Source organism: Pinus tabuliformis, chromosome 4_2 (assembly GCF_031772625.1).
Source record: "Pinus tabuliformis cultivar Carrire ecotype Pingquan chromosome 4_2, CPIR1, whole genome shotgun sequence".
In the NCBI taxonomy this organism is placed as follows: Eukaryota; Viridiplantae; Streptophyta; class Pinopsida; order Pinales; family Pinaceae; genus Pinus; species Pinus tabuliformis.
This window is the reverse complement of record NC_142304.1, coordinates 911,950,527-911,977,755: the sequence shown is the minus strand read 5'-3', so window position 1 is coordinate 911,977,755 and position 27,229 is coordinate 911,950,527. Positions and strand designations below refer to the sequence as shown.

The window sequence follows — 27,229 nt, the reverse complement described above, 5'->3', positions numbered from 1 at the left end:
GCTACATCCACGGTAGAGAAGCGGGGCAGTTCCACCCGAAGGGATCTGCCCGTCGGCCATAACAGGCCTAACCCCGAGGGCGTCGAGGAGATTTGACCCCGTGACCTCCCAACTGGGAAAGTGCTTAGCAACGGGAACTCGACCATTTGAGCTATCCCTTGGGGCTTATAAGTTGTGTTTTATGAAACAACATAATTGAACAAAAATAAAATCTTTGTAATCCTAAATTTTGAAATTTTTTTCATATAAAAATTATTAATTATATTAAAATAATTGTTTTGTTTTAATATGATGTGTTTCTTTTATTCCTTTCACACACACACACACACACACACACATATATATATATATTATGTATTTGTTTATTCTATTTCATTATTGATCGAATAGGTGTAAATCTAAAAAAAAATGTTTCCTATTGGTTTCCTAGGAAGGATAAAAAGCAATTGTCAATTGTTGATGCATTTGGTCTCCCACAACATTCTAATCAACCATGTAATCTTCAAAATGAAGTTGATGCTCATCTACATGAAGATGATGAATCAAATAGTGTAGAGTTTGTTGAAAGAGAAAACCCATCAAAGAAATGAAAAAGAATATTCAAATCTAAATGGAAGGAAAGATTCCCTAGGATTATATTGTAAAATATTGTAATGCTAATGAAAGGATAAAATGTTCTTCGTGTGTTAAATTGAAAAAGGATACTCCATTTGAAAAATATGGAAGTACCACTCTTCAAGTTAGTGTCCTAAATGGCGAGGCAAAATCAGAAGCTCATAAATTCTCTTTACAACTTTTGGAGGGAGAAAGAAAACAAAGTAATATTCCAATCACTAAACATGTCGAACTAATGGTAGATGTTGAGAAGGAGAGAATTATATCAGTGATTGAAAACATGTATTTTGTTGCTATACATGATTTATCTTTAGAAATAAGTGAATATGTGACTTGAGAAGGTATAAATGCACTCCACACATGCCTCTAACATATGAATTTTCTAATACACAAATACAACATCAGGAAAAGAGTTTCTTCAAGATTTTAAAGAGGTGTATTGGAACAAGCTAAAAGAGAAGATTTTACATAACCCATTTTACTCAGTTTTATTTGATGAATGCATTGTTTGAATTATGGAACACCATTAGATTGTTTATTTTACATATTTGACAAATGGAGGAATAGGTAAATTTGTAACAAAGTTTGTATGTTTGCTTCAAATAAATCATGGAACAACTCAGTGTATGCATGATGTAGTGAGAACTCTTTTGGTAGAAATTGCTCTGTCTTTGATGAAGTTTGTTTTGGCTCTGATGGTACATCTACCATGAGAGGTATTCATGGATTTTTATCTTCTAAGCTTCATTGAGATGATCCTAATTTATTATATATACATTGCATAGCTGATAGGGAAGCATTAGCTAGCAATGATGCTTCATCTCATTTCCAAAGTTGCTATATATTACCAAATTCATAGACAAAGTTTATTCATGACTTGTGAAATCAAATAAATGACATGGAAAATTCAAACAGCTAATGGAATAATTTCAAATCACCAAGTTAGAGTTCTTAGAAATTCATCAAATTAGGTGGCTCTCAAGAGGTAAGGTCATGGAAAGACTTATTAAGCTCAAGCCCACTTTGTTAAAGGATTGGGTGTTAAGGGAGAACAAAAGTATGAGTTCGCAAAAATATTTCAATTGCAATTTTTCGTCCATCTAGTTGGAGATGTGCACATTGAATTAAATAAGTTGAATCAAAAATTTCAAGAGGATCATGTTGATATTACATATATTGGCACTACTTTAGATGTTTCTATTAGCATGCTTTACAAATGATTTTTGTGAAGCATTTTGGGAGTAGGTTCAGTGCACATGTCCTATTTTTTAGTTAAAGCACAAGGAGGAACAATTGCATTTGTAAATAGCATAGGTGTGCGGCATTTAAATCCATTGAATTTCGAAATTTTTCCAAATATGCAAAGATCAAGGACACTAGATGATTGCACTCTTTTGGGAAAATGTATTGTTTTAAAGGTGAATGAATATTTAGGTAGGAGATTCACAGATTTACATGTATTTAATGTTACTAAGTTTTTTATTCCTTGACATTATTATGAAGAAATTAATTATAGTTATTTTTAAACCAAAATATGGTTGAAATGTTTATATGGAAAAAGTAGTGTTGGGGAATCACCTATAGTTGATACTACTAGATGTTTGAATGAAATGGATGAATTTATTTTTATTATTTCTAAATCGTACCCCAAAAGGCATATGTATGGAGCATGGGATATAAGTAGAGATGAACTTGAATGGTTTGAAGGATTTCCTTATTTGATACAATTATGCCAAGTTATTCTCATTATCCCAGCAACCACATGAATGTATGAAAGAGGATTCTCAAAATTAAAAAGGATAAAAACTTATGATAGATCAAGAATTTCATTGGAGGCACTAGATAAGTTAATGTTTCTATCTCTTAGTGCACCGCATGTTGTAAATGAGGCGGATTGGAATGATATTTATGATGTGTGTAAGCAAATAAAAAATAGAAATCCTTTTCCGTTAGGCAAATCAAATTATATTTTCAATGATATAAGTCCAAATACTTTTGGAGATCATCGAATCAAGAGAATGAACATATGTTTACCTTTTTTCAATGGAATTTGAGAAAATTGTTTTCTTATTTACTAAGTTCTATTGAGATTTTATAGTGTTTTAATGTAGTCACTCAATTTTTTTAGATTTTAAAGATTTAGAAGGACATTATTTCATTTTGGTATTTATTTTTATGAATGACATATTTAATATACGCTTGTCAATAGAATTATAATTATTTTTTCATCTTTGAATGGTTAGATGAATATATGCCCTTCCAAATTACATTAAGACCAACCCTTCAAAATTTATTACTGCTCACAGCCCTCCACATAGGTTTGCTTGCACAAGGATTGGATTTCTCCCTCAAGTCAAACCATGTCATGGATTTTTTATTTTTAGTTTTCCATGACGTATTGAAATAGATTTCATGGCACTTATCATGGAATTATCCACATTTCATCGCTCAACATACAAGTATGTAATTTATTTGAAGGCCTTGAGGCCTACTCTCATCAAAGTCAGGCCATTTAAATTAAAGACTAAATTTGAGGCCCTTATCCTTCTGCACTGATATAAATATATACAATTATATACCTATGAATTCATATGGTGATCACATTGTGGTGCAACCTAAAGGTTTCATGTGAATCCATCAGTTCAAATTCATATGTGTGGCATCCATTTGTTCCCATGCAAACGATCGAGCTAGTGGACCGTAAAATTCTTTATTTGCATGGTGAGAAAATATTGTGGGGGCATCCATAACCATAAAAGAAATGTATAGTATTTATGAGTCCATTAGAGAGGTACAACAAAGGTCCAAACTTGTGGCCTATCATACCAATTCTAAACATAAGGATTTTCTATATGTTTAAGCCTAATATCAACACAATGGAAATAACTCCTTATCCTATTCAATGGCTCCCCAAGCTTGAGATTTTAGATGACACAATCCCCACATGAAGGTCAGTCTTTGATTATTTTGGTACCATTCCTTTCATAAGACAACGTTAAGTTTGGACTTTAAAATGCACAAGTTTCCCATAATATTATTATTCCTTGATGTGTATAAAATTTAAATCCAAGTATAATTATTGGGCACTTGAAAACATGCCATTTACATAATGAAAATTTACATAATTCATGGAAGTTATCCAACCTTTGATGAAGCTACCCAATATTCACCAAAGGACTCCATTTAGACTTTAGAATCTAATTACATAAAAAATTCATTTTGTGTATAATTATCTTGGACATGTAAAGGATAAACAACAATGTTTTGATATTTTAAAAATATGTAAATTTATGGTTAAATTCATAATTAAATATTAACAAAAATATGACAAAATTACCATATAACATTAAGGAATTCACTTAAGGTGTTATGTAACCAGATCAAAAAAGAGATAGATAAACCACTTCAAAATTAGCCTCTTCGAGGGGGAAACCTCCTTTACATCACATAAATGAACAATTCTTGAATGATACAAATGAAAAGACCCCCTACATAAAAATAATAATGTAATGGCACAACAATAAAAATAGTGGGATTCTATGGGGCACAATAATAACAATATGGGACCCCATGGGCACAACAATAAAAATAAGGGGGCTACACTAACAATAAAAATAAGGGGCTTCACTAGTAGTATATGGACCTAACATGCCCCTCTCCTTCAAAAAAGTGTTGTCCTCAATGCTTAAGTAGTTCTAGATGCTTCTGTATAAAATTCTCATCCTCACATGCGGAATATTCAGCAGGTAAGTTCTCCACTTGATGAGATACTTTGAAATTGATCAATTTCGTAGTTGTCGGGTTCTTGTTTCCATGACTAATTCAGGTTCCAATATTATTTTTCCTTCCTCATCAAGTTCTAGCAATATTGTTTGGAAGCTTGTCACCTATAACCTTCTTTAAGCATGAAACATGGAAAACTGGGTGCACTCAGGAAGATGCATGAAGCTCCAATTTGTATGCCATACTACCAATATTTTGAAACACCTTGTAAGGACCATATTACTTTGGTGATAATTTATTATCCTTCTTAGCTTGCTTGAGGGACATTTGTTTGTATGGTTGTAGCCGTAAAAATACCCAGTCACTTCCATCAAAACTTCTTTCACTGCGATGTTGATCTTCTTGTTGTTTCATTTGATTCCGCACCAAAGTGAGGTTATCCTTTAAGCTGGAGAACTTGTTGTTGATGCTTGATGTGATCTTCCACTGCTTGAACCTTAGAATTTTCTCTTAAATATGATGTGATGGATGGTGGATGATATCCATAAAGTTCCATAAATGGGGTCATTTTTGTTGTAGTATGGAAGGAAGTGTTATACAACCATTCAGCCAGAGGTAACCACTTGACCCATTGTGTTTTTTTATCAGATACAAAGCAACGAAGATATCCTTCCAAACATGTGTTCACTATCTCTGTTTTCCCATCAGTTTGAGGATGATAAGATGAGCTTTGAAATAATTCAACTGAGATTGTCGGCTCAATTCGTCAACTTATGAAGACCATCACTAGTGCATGTGAGAGAGGCTATGTGATTATGCGAAGGCTTTGTTCGCAATTTTTTGGAGGCTCTGTAGAACAAATTTTGGATCTGCACTGGCCTGGTGGCAACTCGACTTAGAACGACTGGTACAGAGTTTGGCGAAGTCTTGTGCTTCTATGGCCAGGGATCAAGTCTAAGGAGGCTGATTGCTTGCTGAGGCTGATTTTTTCAGTGAAGGCCGTTGTTTGCAGATCGAACTCCAGAGGTTCGGTTTGCTATTAGTTCTGTGCAGACGTGGCCTGGCTGAAGAACATGCGCGAGTTCGTTGAATGAAAGAATGCAGGTTACATGTGTCAATTCACTGATAAAGAATGCTAATGGGATGAGGACGTTGCCTCAATGGTCGCCTACAAATATTACCTCAATCTTCAAATATCATGATCGACTCGGTATGAGTCCAAATCGTAGTTTTCTGCGCTCAGCGTTATAGCTGGGGAGGGATAATCTCAAAATCATTCTTTATTTCTGTGAATTCATAATTGTTATGTACCGTGAGGAACTCACGAAGTCTCCATCAGATCAGCCTTATTTAATTCAACAACGTGACCTGGCCAATTTAGGGTTTGAACTGGTTACTATAATACTCAGACGTGAGCAATCATGAATGCACATATGAGCCTTTCAAGATTCGGACTAAGTCAGAAGATCTCGTTGGGAAATATTTTAAGGCCTGCATAGGTAGGAAGGAGGAAGGAGCATTGGCATTAATTTGGGAAAAAAATTGGAGGCCGACCAACAGTTTGTAAGAAGACTTAAATTGCCGGTCATGGCAGTCAAAGTTTCTTCCTCATCTGACAAAATTTGCAGGAATAGGGATCGGAGAGATCCGAGAATCCGGATTGACCTTGAATGCGATGGAGGATTGGACCATGGAGTCCTGGATTATTATTTTGAAGGGAAAATTGTGTTCTCTTCGTATGGCTGTGTGCCTATGTTTGGATCATCAGTGTTTGAATACACTGCATTGAGTCCAGGTGAAAAGTCGCCAATCTGTTTCTTTATCAGTAAACCCCTCACAGGTATCGTAGGTGGAAAATAGTTGCTGTCATGTTTGGGAAATAATCATTTTGGGGTGGAGATAGAGAAATTAAATTTGAAGAGTTTATGTTGTATTTTCTTGGAACCATGTTTAAATATTATTGAGCCTAGCTAACTCAATGTAGGTAAAGTTGTTTCGCTAGAATTCATGACTCTAACAAATGACATGATAAGCATGGAGTTCCACGAATTTATTTGACAAAGATGCCCAAGATGTGAACAATGAACAGATGAGATAAAGGAGCAGCAACAACGTTTATGATGGACAACAAAATAGATGTTTGCTTGAGTTAGTGTGGTTTGTGGAATAGACTCCCTAGCATGTTATAAGCAAGTCCAATTGTTGTAATAGTCATTGTATGTACCCAGAAACTCCAAAATGTGGAATCAAATGTAAGATTTTTTAAAGGCATCTGAAAGTTCGTGGTGATCTTAAAACCACTTTGTAATGGTTTATGGTCAGCCTGAAACCATCTTTTGTCACTGTAAAGTGAGGGTTGGTGGTGAGCCAGAAACCATCTATAGCTTTTGTGGCTGAAGTGCTTTTGTGACCAGCTTGCCTTTGTGGCAGAATCGCCTCTGTGGCTTGAGGTGCCTTTGTGGCCGCGTGTACACGAGAGCTTTGTGCTCAATTGAGCAGGTGGACTGCAGAACACCTGGCTCGGACTCAGATGATTTTTTAATTTTCTGAGTAGAAGGGGATTGGCGCGCTTTTCGCACTGACAGTAGCACCAGGAAGCGCAACTGGCACGTCTGTTAGGCCATTAATCGCGCCACCGCGCCAAAATAACAAACTGGAGCGGAATTTTACGGAAAAATGAAAAATCGTGAAAGAGTTTCCAATTTAATATGGGCGCGGGTTTTTCGCTCGGGATCGCACCAATTCACCTTCAAGGGGATCCGCGGGAATCCTTATCTTCGTTTGACGATTTGCGAGGGGAGGCAGATTGTGTTTTGGAGGTTCTGTACATGCAATTCGCCTGATGGTGGTGGATTTGACTATCATGACAAGTAGTCATTAAGGGGGGGAGTTAGAAATAATTAATTCCTACTTGTCTATGGTTGTAATTCTCCATTTGAGGAGTTTGTTCCTACATAATAGGAATTTAGTTTCTCCTAGTTTAGTGTGTGGTTGAGAGAATCTTTCAACCACACTACTGTACGTCTAAGATAGAATTCATATCTTGAGATTATTACTTGTATAAATATGTGTGCAATTTCCTCATTCATGATAATAGAATATATTTTTGAGTGTCTGCAATTTTATCTCAACTTTATGAATCCACAGTGTCTTCTCTTCTACACTCTTTACTCTCACAAACAACTTTATCAAATTTTAAAAATTTCAATTAACTGTTATTTAGGGGTCCTGCACTTACTTTTACAAACAACTTGATGAATCCAAAGTGGCTTCTCCACTCTTTGTTCTCCCAAACAATTTTATCAAAATTTTAATATTTCAGTTAGTTGTTATTAAGGGGCCATACACTGTTTACTCTCACAAACAGCTTTATGAATCTAGGGTGGTTTATGCACTCTTTGCTCTCACAAACAACTTTATCAGAATTTTAAAATTTCAATTAATTGTTATTTAGGGGTGGTGCACTCTTTACTCTGGCAAACAACTTTATAAATCAATGTGGCTTCTGCACTCTTTGCTCTCACAAACAGTGTTATCAAAATTTTAAAATTTCAATTAATTGTTATTTAGGGGTCCTGCACTCTTTAGTTTCACAAACAGCTTTATAAATCCAGTGTGACTTTTGCGCTCTTTGCTCTCACAAACAACTTTATCAAAATTTTAAAATTTCAATTAATTGTTATTTAGGGGTGGTGCACTCTTTACTCTGGCAAACAACTTTATAAATCAATGTGGCTTCTGCACTCTTTGCTCTCACAAACAGTGTTATCAAAATTTTAAAATTTCAATTAATTGTTATTTAGGGGTCCTGTACTCTTTAGTTTCACAAACAGCTTTATAAATCCAGTGTGACTTTTTCGCTCTTTGCTCTCACAAACAACTTTATCAAAATTTTAAAATTTCAATTAAGTGTTATTTAGAGATTGTGCATTTTTTACTTTCACAAACAACTTTATGACTCCATAGTGGCTTCTGCACTCTTTCCTTTAAGAAACAGCGTGATAAATTTTTAGTTTGTCCTGTAGTACTTGATACACACAAAAATTGACCAAACATAAAAATATGCATAGAAAGCACTAGTTCTGAGAACCGAACCAGTACAGCAAAATTGACAAAACATAAATTCCAACTATGAAAATCTGCAGTCAGGAATTGGTTATCAGGAACTAGTGACCTTATTAAATTATGTACGGTACGTAGCATTCCATAAGATAAATATCAAACGGTGGATCCGCACCATTAGATTTGCTCACAGCGGAGGCTCTGTATTCTTGTGAACGCTGCTTTCCACGCATTAAAATGAAATAAGACCATTAGGTAGAATGAATCGCAGATAGAGAAGATAGCGATGAATCGCAGATAGAGAAGATAGCGTTTGATGATCTTGAAAGGACAATGCAGAAAATCCTCTGTTGCCTTAGTCTTATCATTTTCGCAGTGATAGAGATAGTTTCACAGTGATAGAGATAGGTAGGATTTAGCATAACCTTAAATGTTTAAACAAGTGATGAAATAGCTGGATTATTTTAAATAATAATTCTTGCTGTCATCAATGAACTGTCCATATATATGAAAGCATTTAGAGCCTATCAGAAGTGCACTGGGACAATTTGTGGTTAATTTGTTCGTTACCCCTCTAATTATATCTCTTATCAGTTCAGTTCAACTGAATTGCAATGGAGCACCTGCAAATGCAAGAGCAGAGTCCTTTCCAGGCTATCACGGGCAATATTAGTTATGAGATATGTGCTGGGTAAGTGTCATATCTATCCCTGGTAAAGTTATATTTGATTATGAATATGGTCCATGTTGAAATGTAACATTAATGGAATGTATATTATATGTTTTACATGAAAGAATATTTTTCATTAAAATAGGATTAAGTAAGAGTATTCAGTTAGTTTTGAGTCTCATGGTTAGGTGGGGAGATTTGGTCCCCACAGATCTTCTGGTCCAATGACTAATAACACTCTGTACATATAAGAGCTAAAAAAATGTAAGAACATGTATTTAGAAGATCCTAACATCTCAATGCTTGCTTTTAACTTTTACAATTAGATGTCATGTCATTAAAGTGTTATTCTTGGACACTACCATACTGTTGCCTCACCGAAAAAAACACCAACCTTAAATTATATTTTTATTATGAGAAAACTTTATGCTAAAAGCACATCAAAAAATATATGTCAAAACTTTTTGAACCATGTATTGAACCTAGAAACTCATTCTACAACTCACTATGATATGTAATGTTACTCAAATATATACAAATAATAATAATAATAATAATAATAATAATAATAAAAAATGATACAAACATTTAAATAATATCATTTCTTTAAGAAAGAAAACAAAATACCCGAAAAAAATCAAATTCCAATCCATACTGATTTACCCACCTAAACTCAAACTATCAAACTTAAAAATCCTACGATGATTCTTATCCACTAAAGACCAGATACCTACGCACCGATACAAATATATACAGATATATACTTGGAAATTCACATGTGGATGAAATCATGGCGCAGCGTGGAGGTTCCCGCGATGTGTGGCATTTGTTTGTTCCCACGCATGTTGTGGCGAAAATATTTTATATGTTGATATACGTATAACCTGCAAATCAATTTGGAGAGGAATTTGGAGAGGCACGTACAAGGCAGTGGACCATCGCATTATTTATTTCTATGGGCAAAATTATTGTGGGACATCCATACCTGTGAAGAAAAATTCCATGTTTTATGGATGTACGAAAGGGCCGACTTTGTGGAATTTAACACGTGATGAATATAAAAGATGACTACATTCTTGATCCTCAATCTTATTTTAAATAGATTTAATCAAATCAAATACTATGGATGAATCTTATGAAAATTATTTACAGTTTAATTTTTAAATATGTTTCATGACATTAAATATTATGGATGGAAACTATAAATCATCCCATACCATAAACTTGAAAATTATTTATCCTTGGCAAAAATTTGTCCTTTTACTTGGAACTTGAACTTTAGCTAAAACGATATGAACATGACTCCATATCAATTTCAATATAATTCCTTATCCTCTAAAACCAACAAAAACAACTCATAAAACATATGGTGTGTAGGTATTTATACCTTAAAATAATAATAAATTTTAAAATAAAATAAATATTAATATTAAAATAATATGAAATATTATCATGCTTTTAAATTATTATCTTTTCACAATTGGAAAATATATATATATATATATATATATAAAGTGGTTTTGGCTTTTTGAAACAACTCATAAAACATATGGTGTGTAGGTATTTATACCTTAAAATAATAATAAATTTAAAATAAAATAAATATTAATATTAAAATAATATGAAATATTATCATGCTTTAAATTATTCTCTTTTCACAATTGAAAAATATATATATATAAAAAGTGGTTTTGGATTTTTGAAATTATGTATGGTGCCCAAATTCCCATGTGATAAGTATCCAACTGGCCCAATCATGTGTCGAAAACGTAATTAGGACTCCCACCATTGGATTTGCACATTGCATGGATACAACAACGCCGTTAGGTAGTATGGATGGCACACCAGTTGACTGGCTGATATGAATGGCAGGTAGAGAAGGTTCGGTGATCTTGTGTTGGCTTAACCTTACTAGATTGTTCTTTTGCATTTTGAAAGAGATAGAGATAGGATTTACCAGAATCACAAAATGTTGAAATGAGTCATGAAAAACCACAGAATTATTTTAAATAAGAAAGCATTCTTTTGCTGTGCTTGGTGAACTGTCCATTTATATGAAAGCATTTCAAAGCCTATCAGAAATGCACAGGAGAAATATATATATATATATATATATATATATATATATTTTGAGAGTGTGTTTTCTTTTTAATTGAAGTGAGGTTTGGTCGATTTCCATAGCAATGTCTTCCCAGACGAAGTCGATGCAGTTTGTCGTTAATTTATTCCTTATCCATGTAATTATATCTCTTATCAGTTCAGTTCAACTGCATTGCAAGGGAGCACCTGCAAATGCAAGAGTAGAGTCCTTTCCAGGTTACGATGGCAATATTAGTTATGAGATATATGCTGGGTAAGTGTCATATCTGTTCACAGTAAAGCCTACCTAATCTTATATACAGTCCATGTTCAAATATTGAAATTAACATCTCAACATAGCAGATTCTAGGTTGAGATGAATCTGATAAATAAACAATCAGCTGTGTATTTATGTGAAGATTTAGAAGAGAACTAAAGAGTTGATGAATCCCCTTTTAAGAGCAGAATGCATGTTAATATGAAAAAAAAGAAAGAAAGAGAAAAAGATGAAGACACAGATCTCTATTTACATCAAAGAAGCAACAATTTACGTTGATATGCACACACTGTGAAGTTTGACATATGTTTAAACAGAGTTTAATGTCTATAGACATTTGAGCTCCAATATTGTTGTATGAAGTAAAAAAGTAGAAGCCAAAATTTTTATATGGAGTGGTTAAAGATGTGATCCTTCAATGCTTATATTCTATTGGATGACCAATTGAGTAACTGCATGAAAGTCATTGTGTTTTCTTCATATTCATGCAGGTACATGACAGTCAGTGAGGTTACTGGAAGAGAACTTTTCTACTATTTTGTGAAGTCAGAAAGAGATCCAGCAAATGATCCACTTCTTCTCTGGCTTACAGGAGGTCCTGGTTGCACCGGTTTCACTGGATTTGTCTATGAGATTGGTTAGCTATGACAACTCTTGCTCTTATTGTCTGTTTCAATGGTCAAAATCGCTATTTACTGAATGAATTTTGATATTGTATAATTTAGTTTTGAAATTGTATTGCAAGGCTAGGCAAGGTGAGAGGCTATTTTGATGCCATCATTGCATAGGAGAAAAGAGAACATAATAGTAACGTTCAGAAAATTTTTAGAAAATGATAGCAATTTTTTTATGTTTATCACAATTGTTTTCTCCTATTGCAGGTCCAATGAGTTTTGATTTCAAGAACACTACCGGGAATTTGCCCAGGCTCATGCCTTATCCACACTCTTGGACTAAGGTCGGCGTTCGCAAGGCCTGTGAATTATGTGATTGATATGGCATCTCTGTTGTCAACTTTCTTGTTCTGTTTCTTTGATAACTTTGGAATTTTCCTTTGTTAACTTGGATGGGATTGAGTGTATAGAAACTTTTATTGTATTGGATTAACATTGAATAGTTTTTCACTTGTAGGTCTCCAACATTATTTTTCTCGATTCTCCAGTTGGGACTGGTTTCTCTTACTCCAATACATCTACAGATTACCTGACTGGAGATTTTAAGGCTGCTTCAGATATACATACTTTCCTCATACAGGTTTTCAGTTCTATGCCACTACAAAATAATTTACAAGTGTACAAATTTTTGTGAATCTCAGTACAGTTTATAATCTTGGATGCAGTGGTTTGAAGCGTTCCCCGAGTTTCTATCTAATCCATTTTATGTCGGAGGGGATTCTTATTCTGGTATAATTGTTCCACTGGTGGTAAATGAAATAGCAAATGGTAAAGCACACATGATGAATGTTGTGTTATTCAATCGACTTCTTTGTTCCTTTGTTTTTGGAATAGGACGGAATTTATTTACCGCAGCAGGAGTACTATAAGTTGATTTGAGGTTTTAAACATAGGTTCTAGACTTTATATATTTCTTAATACAATTTGTTTTAAGATTTGATCCTTTGATGTTTAACCGTTACAATGTCTCTTTCTTGTCTACGACAGAAAATGCAGCTGGTATTAAGTACCCAACCTTGAACCTTAAGGTCAAAACTCTTTGCTAATCTAATTGAAATTCATAGCCTTCATTCAGGCCTCTCCAAAATATGTTGATGGCTAGACACTACGTTACGTTTTCTCATGGTCTGACTTCTTGCATGGCTAGTTTTTCAGGGTTATCTGGTTGGAAATGGAGCGACAGATGAAGCATTTGACAACACACAGGTGCCTTTTGCACATGGAAAGGGACTTATTTCAGATGAATTATACCAGGTGTGTACCCTGCAACAGTAAAATAAGATAACATAGAATCATAGGCACAATTTTTGGATTCTTCATACAAGGATGGTAGTTCTAAGGATGCCATTTGACTACTAGTCTAATATGGTATTATTTTACGAGTTGTTTACTGTTATGTTTAGAGAATTTAAATCAGTTGGGATTTCAGCAGGTGTTGAATATAGAACTTCTTCATACTTGTTGCTGCAGGCAGTAAAGGAGACTTGCAATGGTAGCTATGTGTATTCCACCAATGCTTCTTGTCAATCGAAAATATTAGAAGTGTGGAAGGTAATGCTTGTAGTCCACTAGAGTCCCTTTTGCTAAATTCAGGACATTACATTATTCCTTGGAAAATTGGTCCTGATTTGGCATTTTGAAAAACAGATTTTGAACGGAACCAACAGAGGCAATATTCTTGATCCGGTTTGTTACACACATAGCCTAGGTAGTCGATCAAGAATTCTACCCAAGAGGTACGAAAAATTAGAAATATTTGATCAGTTTCTTGGGTCAACGAGCAGAATCTCTAGTCATGGTTGTTTTACAAAATCCTCCGAGGACGGATGTCTGACAGTTCATCTACAACTTGGTTACCAGGATAGGCCATGCCCTACTGTGGTAAATTGCAATACACCCTCTGTATTTGAAGCCAGTTTTAACTTTTATTTGCTGTATAGCAAATTTGCATCGACTATTTTCTTTTAGGCTTTTGACAACTGACATGTGCAATAAAAGAGGAGGGTTTCCTTCGTAGGTGTTGTATATCTCAATATATAAGGCCTTCCAACTGAACAGCTAGGATTTGAAAAGGAAAATTATTAAATTCACATTTTTTTGGTTTGTTTTCTGGTGGAGGAGAATAGAATAGAGGTTTTGGATTTTGATTTTGTAAATTTAACTATTGGTATTGGACTTATTTCCTTATCGTAACGTTGATATGCTTTTGTGTAAAGTTACACATTTCATCCCCTTTTTTCATAATTGCAGTTGTTATAATTGATCTTTTCTAATACATTCTACTTTTTTTCATAATTGCAGTTGTTATAATTGATCTTTTCTAATACATTGTACTAATAGAATGGTTCATATTGCAAAACAGGACAAATATTTTCTTTCGGACATTTGGGCAAATAATCCCTATGTCAGAAAAGCAATTCATGCGCAATCGGTATCCACGTTAACCTCGTCCTTGCTAGTTACTTTTCTTCTCGTCTTTTCCTAGTGTTTAGAATGGTAGTAAAGTGATGCAGTTAAAATAACACCATTTATGCTGCTTTGGCATCTGAAGTTATTGCTTACTATAACTTTCATTGCTTCTCGTTTGGACCCACACGGCACTTCTCTTTATATATAGATACACTTTATTCCGATGTGCTTGCAAACATGATTTAACAACTAAAATATATTCATCAACACATGGATTAGTTTAGACCAATGTCGTAACAATTAATACTATAAAATTTTAATTTTTTTTAATTGTATGTTGTAACTTTTTATTGTAAGTTGTAAGTTATTATATATCTTAGGGTGACATTAGTGTGCTCTCTTAAGAAGATGATATATTATTGTAAGTTGTAAGTTATTATATATTTTAGGGTGATATTACTAGTGTGATTTGAAGATGATGATATAGTCTTTGTACATAATCATTATTCATGTAATTTTCAATTCACAATATATAGCAATTATTAAGTTATTCAAATTCACATTTTCTAGGTTTGGCGAGCTTACAAATAGAAATTTTTATGCAAAATCATGATTTTGTTGATTATTAGAGAACAATTATCATCTTTCTTATTGTTATTGCATAGCCTTTTTTATGGATAATTCTCTTTGATATTAAAATGTATATTTATTAGTTTGGGAACAAAATGAGAAAGTTTATGGTGGTGGTTAACTTATTTTATTTTTTCTACAGGAAGAGATAACTGGAGAGTGGGAAAGGTGCACCCATCGCTTTAATTATGATTATCAAGTTCAAAGCGTAATTGAATATCATCGCAATCTTACCATGAAGGGTTACCGCGCTTTAATCTACAGGTCCATTCAAACAAATATAGTTTGTCTGTGTTTACATTCATAGTTCCTTGTGACTACGAATAAGGCTTTATGATGGTAGAAGTACTATGCATGATTGCTTGAGTGTTCATGATCAAATGTAACTAGTTTTGTTGTTATGACAGTGGCGATCTAGATCTAATTATACCATTTGTTGGAACTGAAGCATGGGTCAGATCATTGAACTACACAATACTCGATGATTGGAGATCTTGGTGGGTGGATCAACAAGTTGCAGGGTAAGACTCGGAGCTCGAAATCCTGCAACATCCTTCAATAACCAATTTTATATTTGATATGTTTGAATAGGAAAGAACACTATACATCCTTCTTCAACAAAGAACCCTCCTCTACCCTACACTTTAAATATCTCGCCTTCACTAATTTATCGCTCAGTAAAGGGTACATTTGTATGAGGTAAGAAACATTGATGGTGGATCCATATTGTGTGCAGATACACAAGGTTATACGAACACAACCTAACATTTGCAACGATCAAGGTGAAAATTCTAAACCTAGCTATACCCTCTAATGAATTACTTTTGTTTCTCAATTATGTTTCATGTTATAAAAGAAAATGCAAGATGATTGATCCATCTAGGGTGTGTTATAGCTAATAATGAGTGGAACATTCCATAGGGAGGTGGACATACAGCTCCAGAATACAAGCCTCGGCAAGCATCTGTGATGTTCGAGAAATGGATCTTAGGAGAACATTTGTAAATTATGAATTACATCAGTTCTCTTCTGTATTTGTGTTTGCATTTTTTTTTATCTCTTTACAAACTTTGCCTCAATAAAAAATTGCATGAATGTTTTCAAAAACTTGTCTACAACTCAATTGAGTGTGAAGTGTTAATAGGTGGTGCTTTAAAAGGACAATGTCATTTCTATGCCATTTTTAGCTATATTCTTTCGAAGTTATTAGTGTTTTAGATCCTTAAAAAAAACAAATTCATAAACACGTGCAAAGAATATAATCTTGAATATGCCATATACATCAGCATAGATTCATTTTCTTCTCTTCTTATTTATCATATGTTTATAATTATCAAAATCAATTCTTTCCAAATATTTTTAAGATTAAAATAGTTTTCATATTAAAAACTTAAATTAGTTATTTAAATTTATCAAAGATGTAGAAATAAGATGAATTTACATATATTAAATAAAAGGAATTAAACATTTGTCTAATGTAAAGTAACACATATGATTAAAATACTTTAATTATAAAAAAAAATTACAAGTTTCATTACTATATATAACTTAATATGAATTTTAAGATATTTTGTTTATGTTTTATATTTAATACTTTTTAAAATATTACATATCAACTTTAAAGTTGTAAAAATTATAAATGTGACTAAAATACAAATTGTTTTTTATATTCATATAAAAACAAAGAAAACACACATAACTGTATAGGTTTCATAAGGCTTAACTACTAGCATTCAAAATTGAACCTATCGCAACCCTTCCTCAGGCTTCTAGCAATCCCGAAAGTGCTAAAGGAAATTTACCCTTCCAAAAAAAATTAAAATATCTAAATCACTCACAAATCGCTAAGGTTACATTAAATTTATATGTTTCAAAAGAAGTGGAATATTTATGGTTATGGAGTCTAGACCAACGCATTAATCACTCTGACATTTTCATAGAAAAGACCATTGTGCTACCTCATATGAGTTATGTCACTCACTCCTGCCAATCAAAGTCATCTAAAACACTTTATCTAGGTAAATAGATGATTCAAGTGGGGAATGTTCCCTTCTGGAAGGTGATTCAAAAACTACATTGAATGTGCCAGCTCCTACTACAAGCATTAAAAATTATAAAAATGTGATATATAGAGTATGTAGAGAGATCATTCCACAAGCCCTATATCTGAATAATAAATGATTGTTCTAACATTTGATTCCTATATTCATTTCTCACTTTGAAATATCATGCAGCAAGGTGGGAAATTAATACTGAAAGAAGGCTAGAGTGTCTTTTAGCTTTGCAGCCATTAATTTCTTTTCTTACTTCACACAATCACAATTTTATTTAAAGCCAACACTTCATTGGGTTTTTCTCATTTTTAGCTTGGTTTTTCTTGTGTATAGAGAAGTTAATAGTTGGTGTTGGCATCTTCAAGTTTCAACATCAACTTCTAAGTGACAAATTTTAGGTATTTTCTTTTAAAATATTTTTTGGTTCCACTTGCTACTTAGCACTTTCTATTATGTTTACTTAATTATCAATTTTATTTAATAATATGATGGAATTCATTCATGAATTTGAGTAGCTTGAGAAAAGAGTTTTCTTTGTCCTTTCTATGGATGGTATCCATCACACTTTATCCAAATACCAAGGCACCACTTCTTGTCTTGTGTTTTTCAAGCATAATACTCAGGATAAACAAAAGCAATGAACTACAGTTTTCTTATTATTAATATATAACATTCACATTTCATTTCATATTATAATAGCCATAAAATTGAAAGTAACACTAAATGGAATATGTAAGAAACAACAAATAGAATATGGCTAGGGTTATGTTCAATGCAAAGAGAGCGATATTTGTGAGAGGGAAATAGATTTTTGAAAGTTACATATCTAGAAATTCCTTGTAGATTCAAATTGCTTATGTAATTTTCTAAAACAAAAGACTTGAATCTACTCTACTCATTAGTGAAAAGCAATTTAATTGATCGAGAAATCACAACATAAACATGAGACAAGATTCAACACACATACTGAGAGATATATTTATAGGAAAGCAACTGCTCAAAATCCCTTACTATTTATGTTTCATTAATCAAATAATCTGGATGAATACAATATGCTATGCTCAACCTTGAGCTCAACTGTTGGGAAGGGTTCCCCCAAGAGCATTTTTGGGGCTAAAATCCCATGTTTTGGGACAATTTTGTAATAAAATTGTAAAGTCTCCACATTTTGTGGTTGCGGAGCGCTAAGGTGTCAAGAGTAATAAAGGGTTGTCCGCCCTTATTTTGTAAAGTGTCAAGTCGGCTGTAAACACCTACCCATGGTCCACGAACCATGGGATTGCATAAAAGAGAGCTAAGTAAGTAGGCTCTATGCAGTTAGAGAAGGGTTAAGCATTGGAGTTTTGGTGGAGAAGGCTAATTGTTTTAGGTCTTAGCATAGGTAGAGGCTCTGCAGCTAGGTGCGCAGAGGCCTAGGGTGGAAGTCCGTAGATGAGTATGCATACCCCTGCAGCTGTGTGCGCAGGGTGTATAGAGTGTATATTAAACTAGAAGATATCAATAAAGAGAAGTATTCTGCAATTACTATGTATTTAATCTTTGTTAATGCATCTGATTATATTGCGTTTATTTTACAATGTTTATTTGATGTGCAAATGTATGTGATTACATCTGTTAATTGAACGCAAGTAAAGATATCAGTTTATGAAATGCTAACTGTGATTGATTGGTAAGACAAGTAAAAAACTTGAGAGAACTTGGGAACTTATACAATACATCGTCATAGCTACACGAAAGTACTTGAACCATGGGTTCGGGCTGCAAAGGTCAATCATACACCTTAACATAGGTAGTGAAGGGTGGAATAAAGGATAGATTGATAGAGCCCTAAGGCTTAGCGAACTGCTCGAAAGTAGGGGAAGGGGATATAAACCGACATCACGACCATCTCACGGTGTGAAAACTTGGTTCTAGCATCCCCCCATACTGCTTCAGGTGAGACTTCAGTCCGTGCTCCGTGGGCTGATGCCGAAAGGGCTAGTAGTGTAGGGATTTGTTTGGCTGGCTATAACTAAACTTGGGTTAGGGCCCACAAAACCAACAAATTGTTCCATTGCCAGGATTAGAATCTGCATGAGAGATGTGTGAAGTCATATCACTAGAATCCAAATAAGAAAGATATCGAAGACTGGTTGGATAAGAAGATCCACAAATTCGCGGTGCAAGATAACAAAAATCTGTGGCTAACGAAGGAACAATGGTTAGATAGGTACCTATATACAAAAATCCATGAAATCTTTTTTTGTTCCTTTCGAGTTGAGTTATATGAGTGGATCGCAGAGCTAGAGGATAGCCAAGGAAGGTGGAGGCTTGACGGTCCTATTGTCTGGGCCTCGGAGTTAGTACGGAGACTGGAAGCCTCTGAGGATAAGATCGCCCACTCTATCGATCGTTGGCTTAATCATATCACAGGAGGGTTTGTGAAAGAATTCACGGTCAATACCTCAGTCAGTTATAGCGAGGCGGAGAGGCATTTTTTGAAAGGTCCACGAGGTAAGTACTTGAAGTCTTTAAACACCTGGATTAAGATGTTATTATGGGAAAAACAGGTTATGCAGCTACCTTGGTGTTCGGAGCCACGTGAAGTGGAAAGACTCATAGGAACGAAGAAAGAAAGGGTCCTGAATATAGCCCACTGATTTCACCTACTTTGAGTGACGAAGAGGGAGTAGCACAGGCTTCTCCGCGAAGTGCAGTTTAGTTGATAAAACAAGGGTTCCCACAACTAACACCATCACCCACACCACCTCCACCTTCACCACCCTCGCGTATCACTTTGTCAACACCACCACCACCTTTTCCCCAATTCAACATGGCGAATTCAGTGAAACTACTATTATTTAAGGGCTTGGGAAATGAGGACCCGGACTAGTCCTAGTTTGTCATAAAAGCTGTAGGGGAAGCTCACAGCATCACAGGCGATCACATGAAGAAGGAAACATTGGTTAGTGCTTTGCAGGATCGCGCAGTAACTTGGTACATCAAGTACTCTAATGATAATCCGAACACTAGGTTGGCAGAGGTCCAAACCACGTTGAATAAAGAGTTTAGTAGGCCAAAATCTGAGGCATAATTGTTTGTGGGATTAAAGGAAATCGTGATGAAACCAGGTGAGACACCTTGGGATTTGGATCAAATATTGAAGTGTAAAATCCACAAAGCCAATATGAACTTAAAAGATGGGTAGCACAACGACTGTTCTATGGCTTCGCTCCTACCTCGCCTAAGGGTTGCGCTATCACAACAGAAGATTTGACTCACGCAGAGGCCTTGGAAATTGAAATAAGATTGCATGAAACTCCGATGCAAGATCCAAACCTAGGGGTTCAGCAGATCCATGCGCAGTTGTAAAATCTTTGCCTTGAAATGCAAAGCCTGAAGCAAGATAGAACAGTTCGACCAAAGGCGCGCGAAGAGATATGGTTCCTAAAATTTAAAGGTTAGGAGCATGACAAAGACCACTGTCCGGTCTTTGCGAACTACATTGCAAGGGGAGGACTGATGCCTTTGAGGTCGGAAGCCCAAGAAGGACCAAGCGCAGGGCCTGCGTTGTGGTGCGCTATATGTCAGGTAGCAGGGAAATATATGACTGATAACTGTCATTTACTGCAGAAGTTTGTACAAACATCGCAATAAATGTTCTGCAACTTCCACAGGTTGGAAGGGCATGATGAGCCCAACTGCCAAAGTTATGATTAATGATGGAAAAGCACCAACCTATAGAGGTCAGGCAAAAACCCGACCTCCTGACCAAAGCACTGGGATGGTGCGAACAGGCTTTCAGGGGCACGGACGAGGCCGAGGTGGAGGAGGACCTGGTAGAGGTCAGGGACAACTGATCTGTTACAATTGTGGAGGACCAGGACACTATGCCCTCGAATGCACTAACCCAACGCATCTGTCGTGAAAATATTGTACTCATTTTGATCATGAGATGGAGGACCATCCTACACTAATAGTGAGGATACGCGATAAATAGGTGCTACCATTGCAGCCGACTCAAAACCTGCAAATGATGAGGGCTGAGCCTCGCGAAGAGGATCTGAATGTGAATATAGTGCTCCAAAGTGGAATTGCAATGGGCGACGATAAGGCAAAACAACCTGAAGACAATGCACGGGTTCGCAAAGCTCCAGAGAAGGAGGATGAATTTGATTTGGAGTGCACATGTGAAACATTCATGGAAGCAAAGAAGAGCTTCACTGAGGCCTCTACCTTAGGGAGCCGAGATAAACCAATTTAGGAAATGGACCCTTCTATGCTTACGACCTTTCTAGAGACCTGCATGAAGCTATTGTGCGGTAGCAAGGCTATGAAGGGGTTATAGGAATTTATAAATAGATGCGCTGGAAACACTCTGGGTGAATCGCGCGTGGCATAGAAGATTGATAAGCATAAGGCAAGGACAGGATGTGAGATGAGACTAACTATGTAAATAGGAGAATACGAAATGGATCAAGTTATTCTGGATCTGGGGTGAGACGCGAACGTTTTTCCAAAGAAGACTTGGGAGTTGATGGGGAGACCCGCGCTCCAGTGGTCTCCGCTTTAGTTAAGGATGGACAATCAGCAGAAGATCATCCCCATGGGACGGTTGCAAGGTGTAATTGTAGATATTGAAGGCGCAAGCGCATTGGCTAACTTTGAAGTAATAGAAATTGTGGATGACAACAACCCCTACCCTACACTCCTTGGCATTGATCGGGCTACTGACATGAACAGGATAATCAACCTAAAGAAGAAAAATATCATATTTGAAAAGAAATCGCTTCGCATAATAGTACCCCTAGATTCTGCTAAAGGATCATGTTATAATGGACCAGTTTGCGATTACAAAAGCGATGATGATTTGCACCGCATATGTAAGATAACATCGCGAGACCAAAATTGGGTGAATCCAACAGCAGATGGATGAATTACATGTGATCGCGAGAGTTCCTACAACTCAGACTCGGATGAAGAATTAGGGCACTGCATAATCAGCAACATGAAGTAACCATGCTGAGTTGTAACATGATGACCTGGTCGCTGCGTTGTGTGTCATCAGAGGTAAGGAATATACCCACTTATGATGGCTTGAATGATGTGGATGTGTTTTTGGATGCATTTGAGAGGGAAGTACCAAAGAAACAACACTTCCAAGCTTTGGATTGGGCACTACGCACTATGCCCGCAAGATGGTGGGGTATGCATAAAGGTAGTTTTGATGATTGGCACAAGTGTAGGAGGATGATGAGAACACGATTTGGGATGCCAAAGGTATGAGTGACATACAAGTATGACAAGAAGGAAAATCTGCGTGCAGACATGGCCAAATGGGCTAAGGCCTATGGAGCAAGTTCCCAACCTGAATGGGTGCATTTGTTTTGTCACACCTTGGATGTCATCCCGGTGAACTGGTACTTGGAGACATAGCTCTACCATGGCACAAGCGAATGGGATATTCTGCATGAAGGGTTCATAATGATGTTCAGTTTCGAAGACGAGTTTGACTGTATTGATGAAGTGCTACAAGAAGTTAAAGTAGCAATCTTTAGGATACCGCGGGATCATTTGGATCTAATTCAACCCATTGGACTTCTTAGTTGAGCCACGTGTTGGAATACCATAACGTGACTATTGAAGAAGAATACAAGGACCCATGAAAGATTAATATCCCTAAAACTGAGGGTCACCGCAAGGTCGAGGGAGTGCAGATCGAGAATCCTGATATAATTGCGCCACTGAAAACTAAACAGGTAAATATTTATACGGAGGTAGAGAACAAATTCGCAAATATTAGAGATTACTCAGATGGCAGGATTGTAGATATGGTCAACGAATTGCTCCGCAAATACCAGGATTTGTTTCCTACTAAGTTTACGGTGTTAAAGGGGATAATAGGAGACCTGGGTGTTATGAAGATCACGTTAAAACCTGACATGAAGCTTATTAAGCAAAGACCTTACCATCTCAATTCGAAGTATAAGGAGAAGGTCCACTTACAGTTAGATAAGATGCTCACAATAGGCATCATTGAGCCCGTAGATGAATCTGATTGGGTGAGTCCAATGGTGGTACATGAAAAGAAGCAGAAGGATGAAATAAGGATATATGTAGATCTCAGGAAGTTGAATGACGCTTGCATGCATGATCCTTTCCTGACTCCATTCACTGATGAGGTATTGGATAATATAGGTGGCCATGAAGCGTACTCCTTCACGAATGGGTTCTTTGGGTACAACCATATCAAAATCACGCTTGAAGATACAAGCAAGATGACCTTCGCGACTAAATGGGATTGTTTTCAGTACACCGTAATGCCTTTTGGATTAAAGAATGCGCCTACGATTTTTTTGCGCATAGTCATTACTGCATTCAAAGACTTCATTCACAATTTTCTAGAGGTGTACTTTGACAACTGGACTGTGTTTGGGTTGGTAAAACGCCATGTGGCCAGTTTGTGCTTAATGCTAGATACTTGTCGAAGGTACCAGATTGCACTCAATTTGAAGAAGTGTCTGTTTGTGTCCCCTTTGGGACTTTGTTGGGTCATGTAGTATGCAGATAGGGACTGATGGTAGATCCCGCGAAGATGGCAGTGATACTTAACCTGAAGGTTCCGAGGAGTGTGAAATAGTTGCGTGAAACCTTGGGACACACTGGGTACTACATAAAGTTTATCAAGGGGTATGCCCAGATCAATGTGCCTATGGAGAAGCTGTTGAGAAAGGATGCCACGTTCTGTTGGAACGAGGACTGTTAGAAAATATTGGATGTGCTGAAGGGAAATATGGTCACTGCATCGATTTTAGTCTTCCCGTATTTGAAGGAGTTTCATGTACATGTAGACATGTCATGTATAGCACTGGGAGTAATACTGACGCAGGCCGGCGAAGGAGAATTGGACGATCCTATAGCATTCACAAGAAGGAGGTTATCCAAGGCTGAGAAGAACTATTCCACTGCCGAGCATGAAGGATTAGCCATGGTATATGTGCTCCAAAAGTTTAGACACTATTTGCTGGGTGGACATTTTAAGATGTATACAGATCATTCTATGTTGAAATACCTAGTCAATAAGCATATGTTGGGGGGACGAAGCTATAGGTGGTTGTTATTGTTCCAAGTGTATGATTTTGAAGTTATTGTGATACCCGAATGACTGAACATGGGACCAAACCATATATCGTGCATCGAAATGGGGGAAGAGCCCACTGATTTGGAGGAGGGATTGCCTAATGCATAGCTCTTTGCAGTGCACGTCGCGGATGATCACTTTAAAGACATCATACACTTCCTAATGATAGGAACTGCCCCATAAGGCTACACTATCTATTAGAAGGAGTTAGTGGTGTGTGTGGTAGACTTCTATGTCATTGATGGACATCTGTACAAAATGGGGTCTGATGAAGTATTGCCACTATATGTATTGGAGTTTGAATGAAGCAGTATCCTTGCAGATGCACATGGGGGTGCTGCGAGAGGGTATTACGCAGGAAGGGCAACCACACAGAAGATCCTATGCACAGGGTTGTGGTGGCCAACCCTCCATTAGGATTCAAAAGCTCATTGCAAGGCGTGCAACGTGTGTCAAAGGACTGGCAGGCCATCGCGGAGAGATGAGATGCCTTTGAACCCTTAGATGAAGTTACAACCTTTCGAGAAATGGGTAATAGATTTTGTGGGACCCATTCAGCCCAAAGGAAAGAAGACATGAGCGTAGTACATTATCACGCAACTGAGTATTTGACTCGATGGGCAGAGGCATAACCTGTGAAGGATTGCATAGGTGCGACCACTGCGAAGTTTCTCTTTGAGTATGTATTAACACAATTTGGATATCCAAATATTTTGATGAGTGATCACGGTACACACTTTCTGAACGAAACGATCAGTGCGTTGACAAAGGAATTTCAGGTATATCACCAGAAAATCATGCCTTATCACCCACAGGCTAATGGGACAGTGGAAGCATTCAATAACGTACTGGAGAATGCGCTGACCAAGGTTTGCAATGCTCAGCGAAGTGATTGGGACTTGTGCATACCCGCAGTACTATGGGCCTATCGAAAGACATGCAAAAAGTTGACTAGATAGACACCTTTAGGCTTGTATATGGTGTTGAAGCAGTGATACCCATGGAATACATTGTTCCTAGTCTGCACATAGTGGCACTCACGAGTATGACGGATCACGGAGCCCTTGAAGAGAGGCTCGCACAACTTGCTGAGCTTGAGGAAGAAATATTTCTCGCTGGATTTCACCAACAGGTCCAAAAGTAGCGCGAAAAAGCATGGCATGATCACAACATTAAATTGTGCACCTTTAAGGTAAATGATCTGGTTTTGTTATATGACAGAAAGTTTGATAAATTTCCAGAGAAATTCAGGATGCATTGGCTAGGGCCCTATGTCATTAAGGAGATTACCAACGGTGGAGCAGTTCAATTAGTTAAATTGAATGGAGATCCCTTCCCAGGAAAGGTGAATGGCAGCCGATTGAAGCCATACACCGATGATCTGCCCAGGTGATTATATGAAGGTAGCATAGTATTAACGCTCCAAGCAGCTGAAACGAGGTACGAGACTATAAACTACACTGCCCGAGTTGGGGAACTGTGTGATTGGAAGATTGTGTGAAACGAGGAGATGTCACAGAGTTCATGACAGCATGGAGAGAGTTGCGCTACCTAGGGAGAAATCATGCAGGTTAACCGGAAAGTGACCATTAAAGTCATTGTTCATGATTTGACAATGAGAATGCGGCCAAATGGAGTGGGTGGCCAACATTTAAGAAGAACTTTATGGGTAAGATCCTTGGAAATCTATCGCCAATCCGACATTAATGAACCGAATGTGGGGGTAACAGTCAGATTTGAATTCAAAATGGCCTATAAATTACAAGTGGAGGCACAATGAAAAGCACTTGGAATTTTGAGCATTGAGTTGGTGAGCTCGTAGACGTGCATGATTCGCACATTCTTCAAAGAATTGCTTAACTACCCAGTGCTTGATTGATTTCCATAGTCCGACCGCAATTTCATCCATGATTTTATCCCAGGATCTGAATCTATGGATGCCGAAGGAGTGACAACTGAGGGGGTTGTGCCAGAGGTTGTTATGGAGGCAAAGGGAGCTGCTCCAGAGGTTGCAGAGGTACAAGATGAAGTCCCCAAGTCACCACAGAGGCCTAGACCAAAGCCTACCCCAACTAAGGAGAGTTTGATGAATAAGAAGGGCAGGAAAACTATGATACCCTGTGCGCGTCACCTAGAAGAAACCCATAGAAGGACAAGCCCACCACACAAGAAAAGGGAAAAACTATTAACTTGGAGCCCAAGGAGGAAGAGATTGAGGACATCCCAATGGATGATGAGGAGTTGGGGGTGGAAGTGGAGGACGTTGAAGTCGAGGGTTCTGACCCTATCACTAAGTTGATTGAATACGTCCCTCCGCGTAAAGGCAAGACCAAGGTGCCAAAGGACATCGATGAAAGCAAGGTCACCCTGCACATACCTCTGCTACCAGATGAGATTGTCTTTGGAGGACCACTCTTGGGGCAGGTTCCGCTGTTGACTTTGGAAGATTGGAACTTAGCTAACACTGAGAATTTTCTGCACTTGGCGACAGAACAACTAATGCACCGTGTTGTCACACAACCATGGGGATGACTACATTTGAACCATGGAAGTGGCTCAGGGGTGTGGACAAGGCAGGTCTGCTCAACTTGCTATGGGTTCCACACTACAATCATACACCCATTACAGTATTGGTCATCAAGCAGATGCTATGCTTGGTCCACAATGGGTGTATGTGGCTGGAGGAGCCGATACCCATCGCTAACTGGTTGATCAATAGGATCACACGACTGCCCTATACAGGGGAAATGGTGGCGAGTAGGCCCTTACAGAGGCCATGAAGGAGAAATTCAAGCTCGTGAAGAAGCTGTAAGGCTACGCCATCACGAGTATCTGTGATCTTGCGCTCAAGGTGGCCATGCAGATTTTGGCTGGAAAAGTTACGAGGAAGTGTCCCGCAGATGAAGTGCCGGCACT

General features: G+C 36.9%; 1 protein-coding gene across 4 annotated transcripts; it reads left to right on the top strand.

Annotated features, from left to right (window-relative positions):
* Positions 1 to 11,158: 11,158 nt before the first annotated feature.
* LOC149172632 (serine carboxypeptidase 1-like) lies at positions 11,159 to 16,246 on the top strand. Of its 4 annotated transcripts, none has more exons than XM_089424391.1 (14): positions 11,159 to 11,423; positions 11,918 to 12,063; positions 12,308 to 12,384; positions 12,558 to 12,680; positions 12,766 to 12,868; positions 13,088 to 13,128; positions 13,256 to 13,354; positions 13,571 to 13,651; positions 13,748 to 13,981; positions 14,463 to 14,531; positions 15,282 to 15,403; positions 15,598 to 15,660; positions 15,876 to 15,921; positions 16,035 to 16,246. In XM_089424391.1, exons 1-14 carry the CDS (start codon positions 11,254 to 11,256, stop codon positions 16,107 to 16,109), a joined length of 1,449 nt encoding a protein of 482 aa, XP_089280517.1. In that variant the 5' UTR covers positions 11,159 to 11,253; the 3' UTR covers positions 16,110 to 16,246. The 4 variants fall into 4 exon arrangements, with proteins under 4 accessions (XP_089280517.1, XP_089280516.1, XP_089280515.1 ...); XM_089424390.1 differs by having other exon boundaries at positions 11,160 to 11,423; positions 16,061 to 16,246; XM_089424389.1 differs by having other exon boundaries at positions 11,161 to 11,423; positions 15,547 to 15,660.
* Positions 16,247 to 27,229: the final 10,983 nt, after the last annotated feature.

Excerpts from the sequence above, each read along its gene's own strand:
- LOC149172632 (XM_089424388.1), top strand. The coding sequence starts at position 11,254 with ATGTCTTCCCAGACGAAGTCGATGCAGTTTGTCGTTAATTTATTCCTT. Across the intron at positions 11,424-11,917 it reads AGTTATGAGATATATGCTGG|GTACATGACAGTCAGTGAGG; the intron begins GTAAGTGTCATA and ends ATATTCATGCAG. Across the intron at positions 12,385-12,557 it reads ATCCACACTCTTGGACTAAG|GTCTCCAACATTATTTTTCT; the intron begins GTCGGCGTTCGC and ends TTTCACTTGTAG.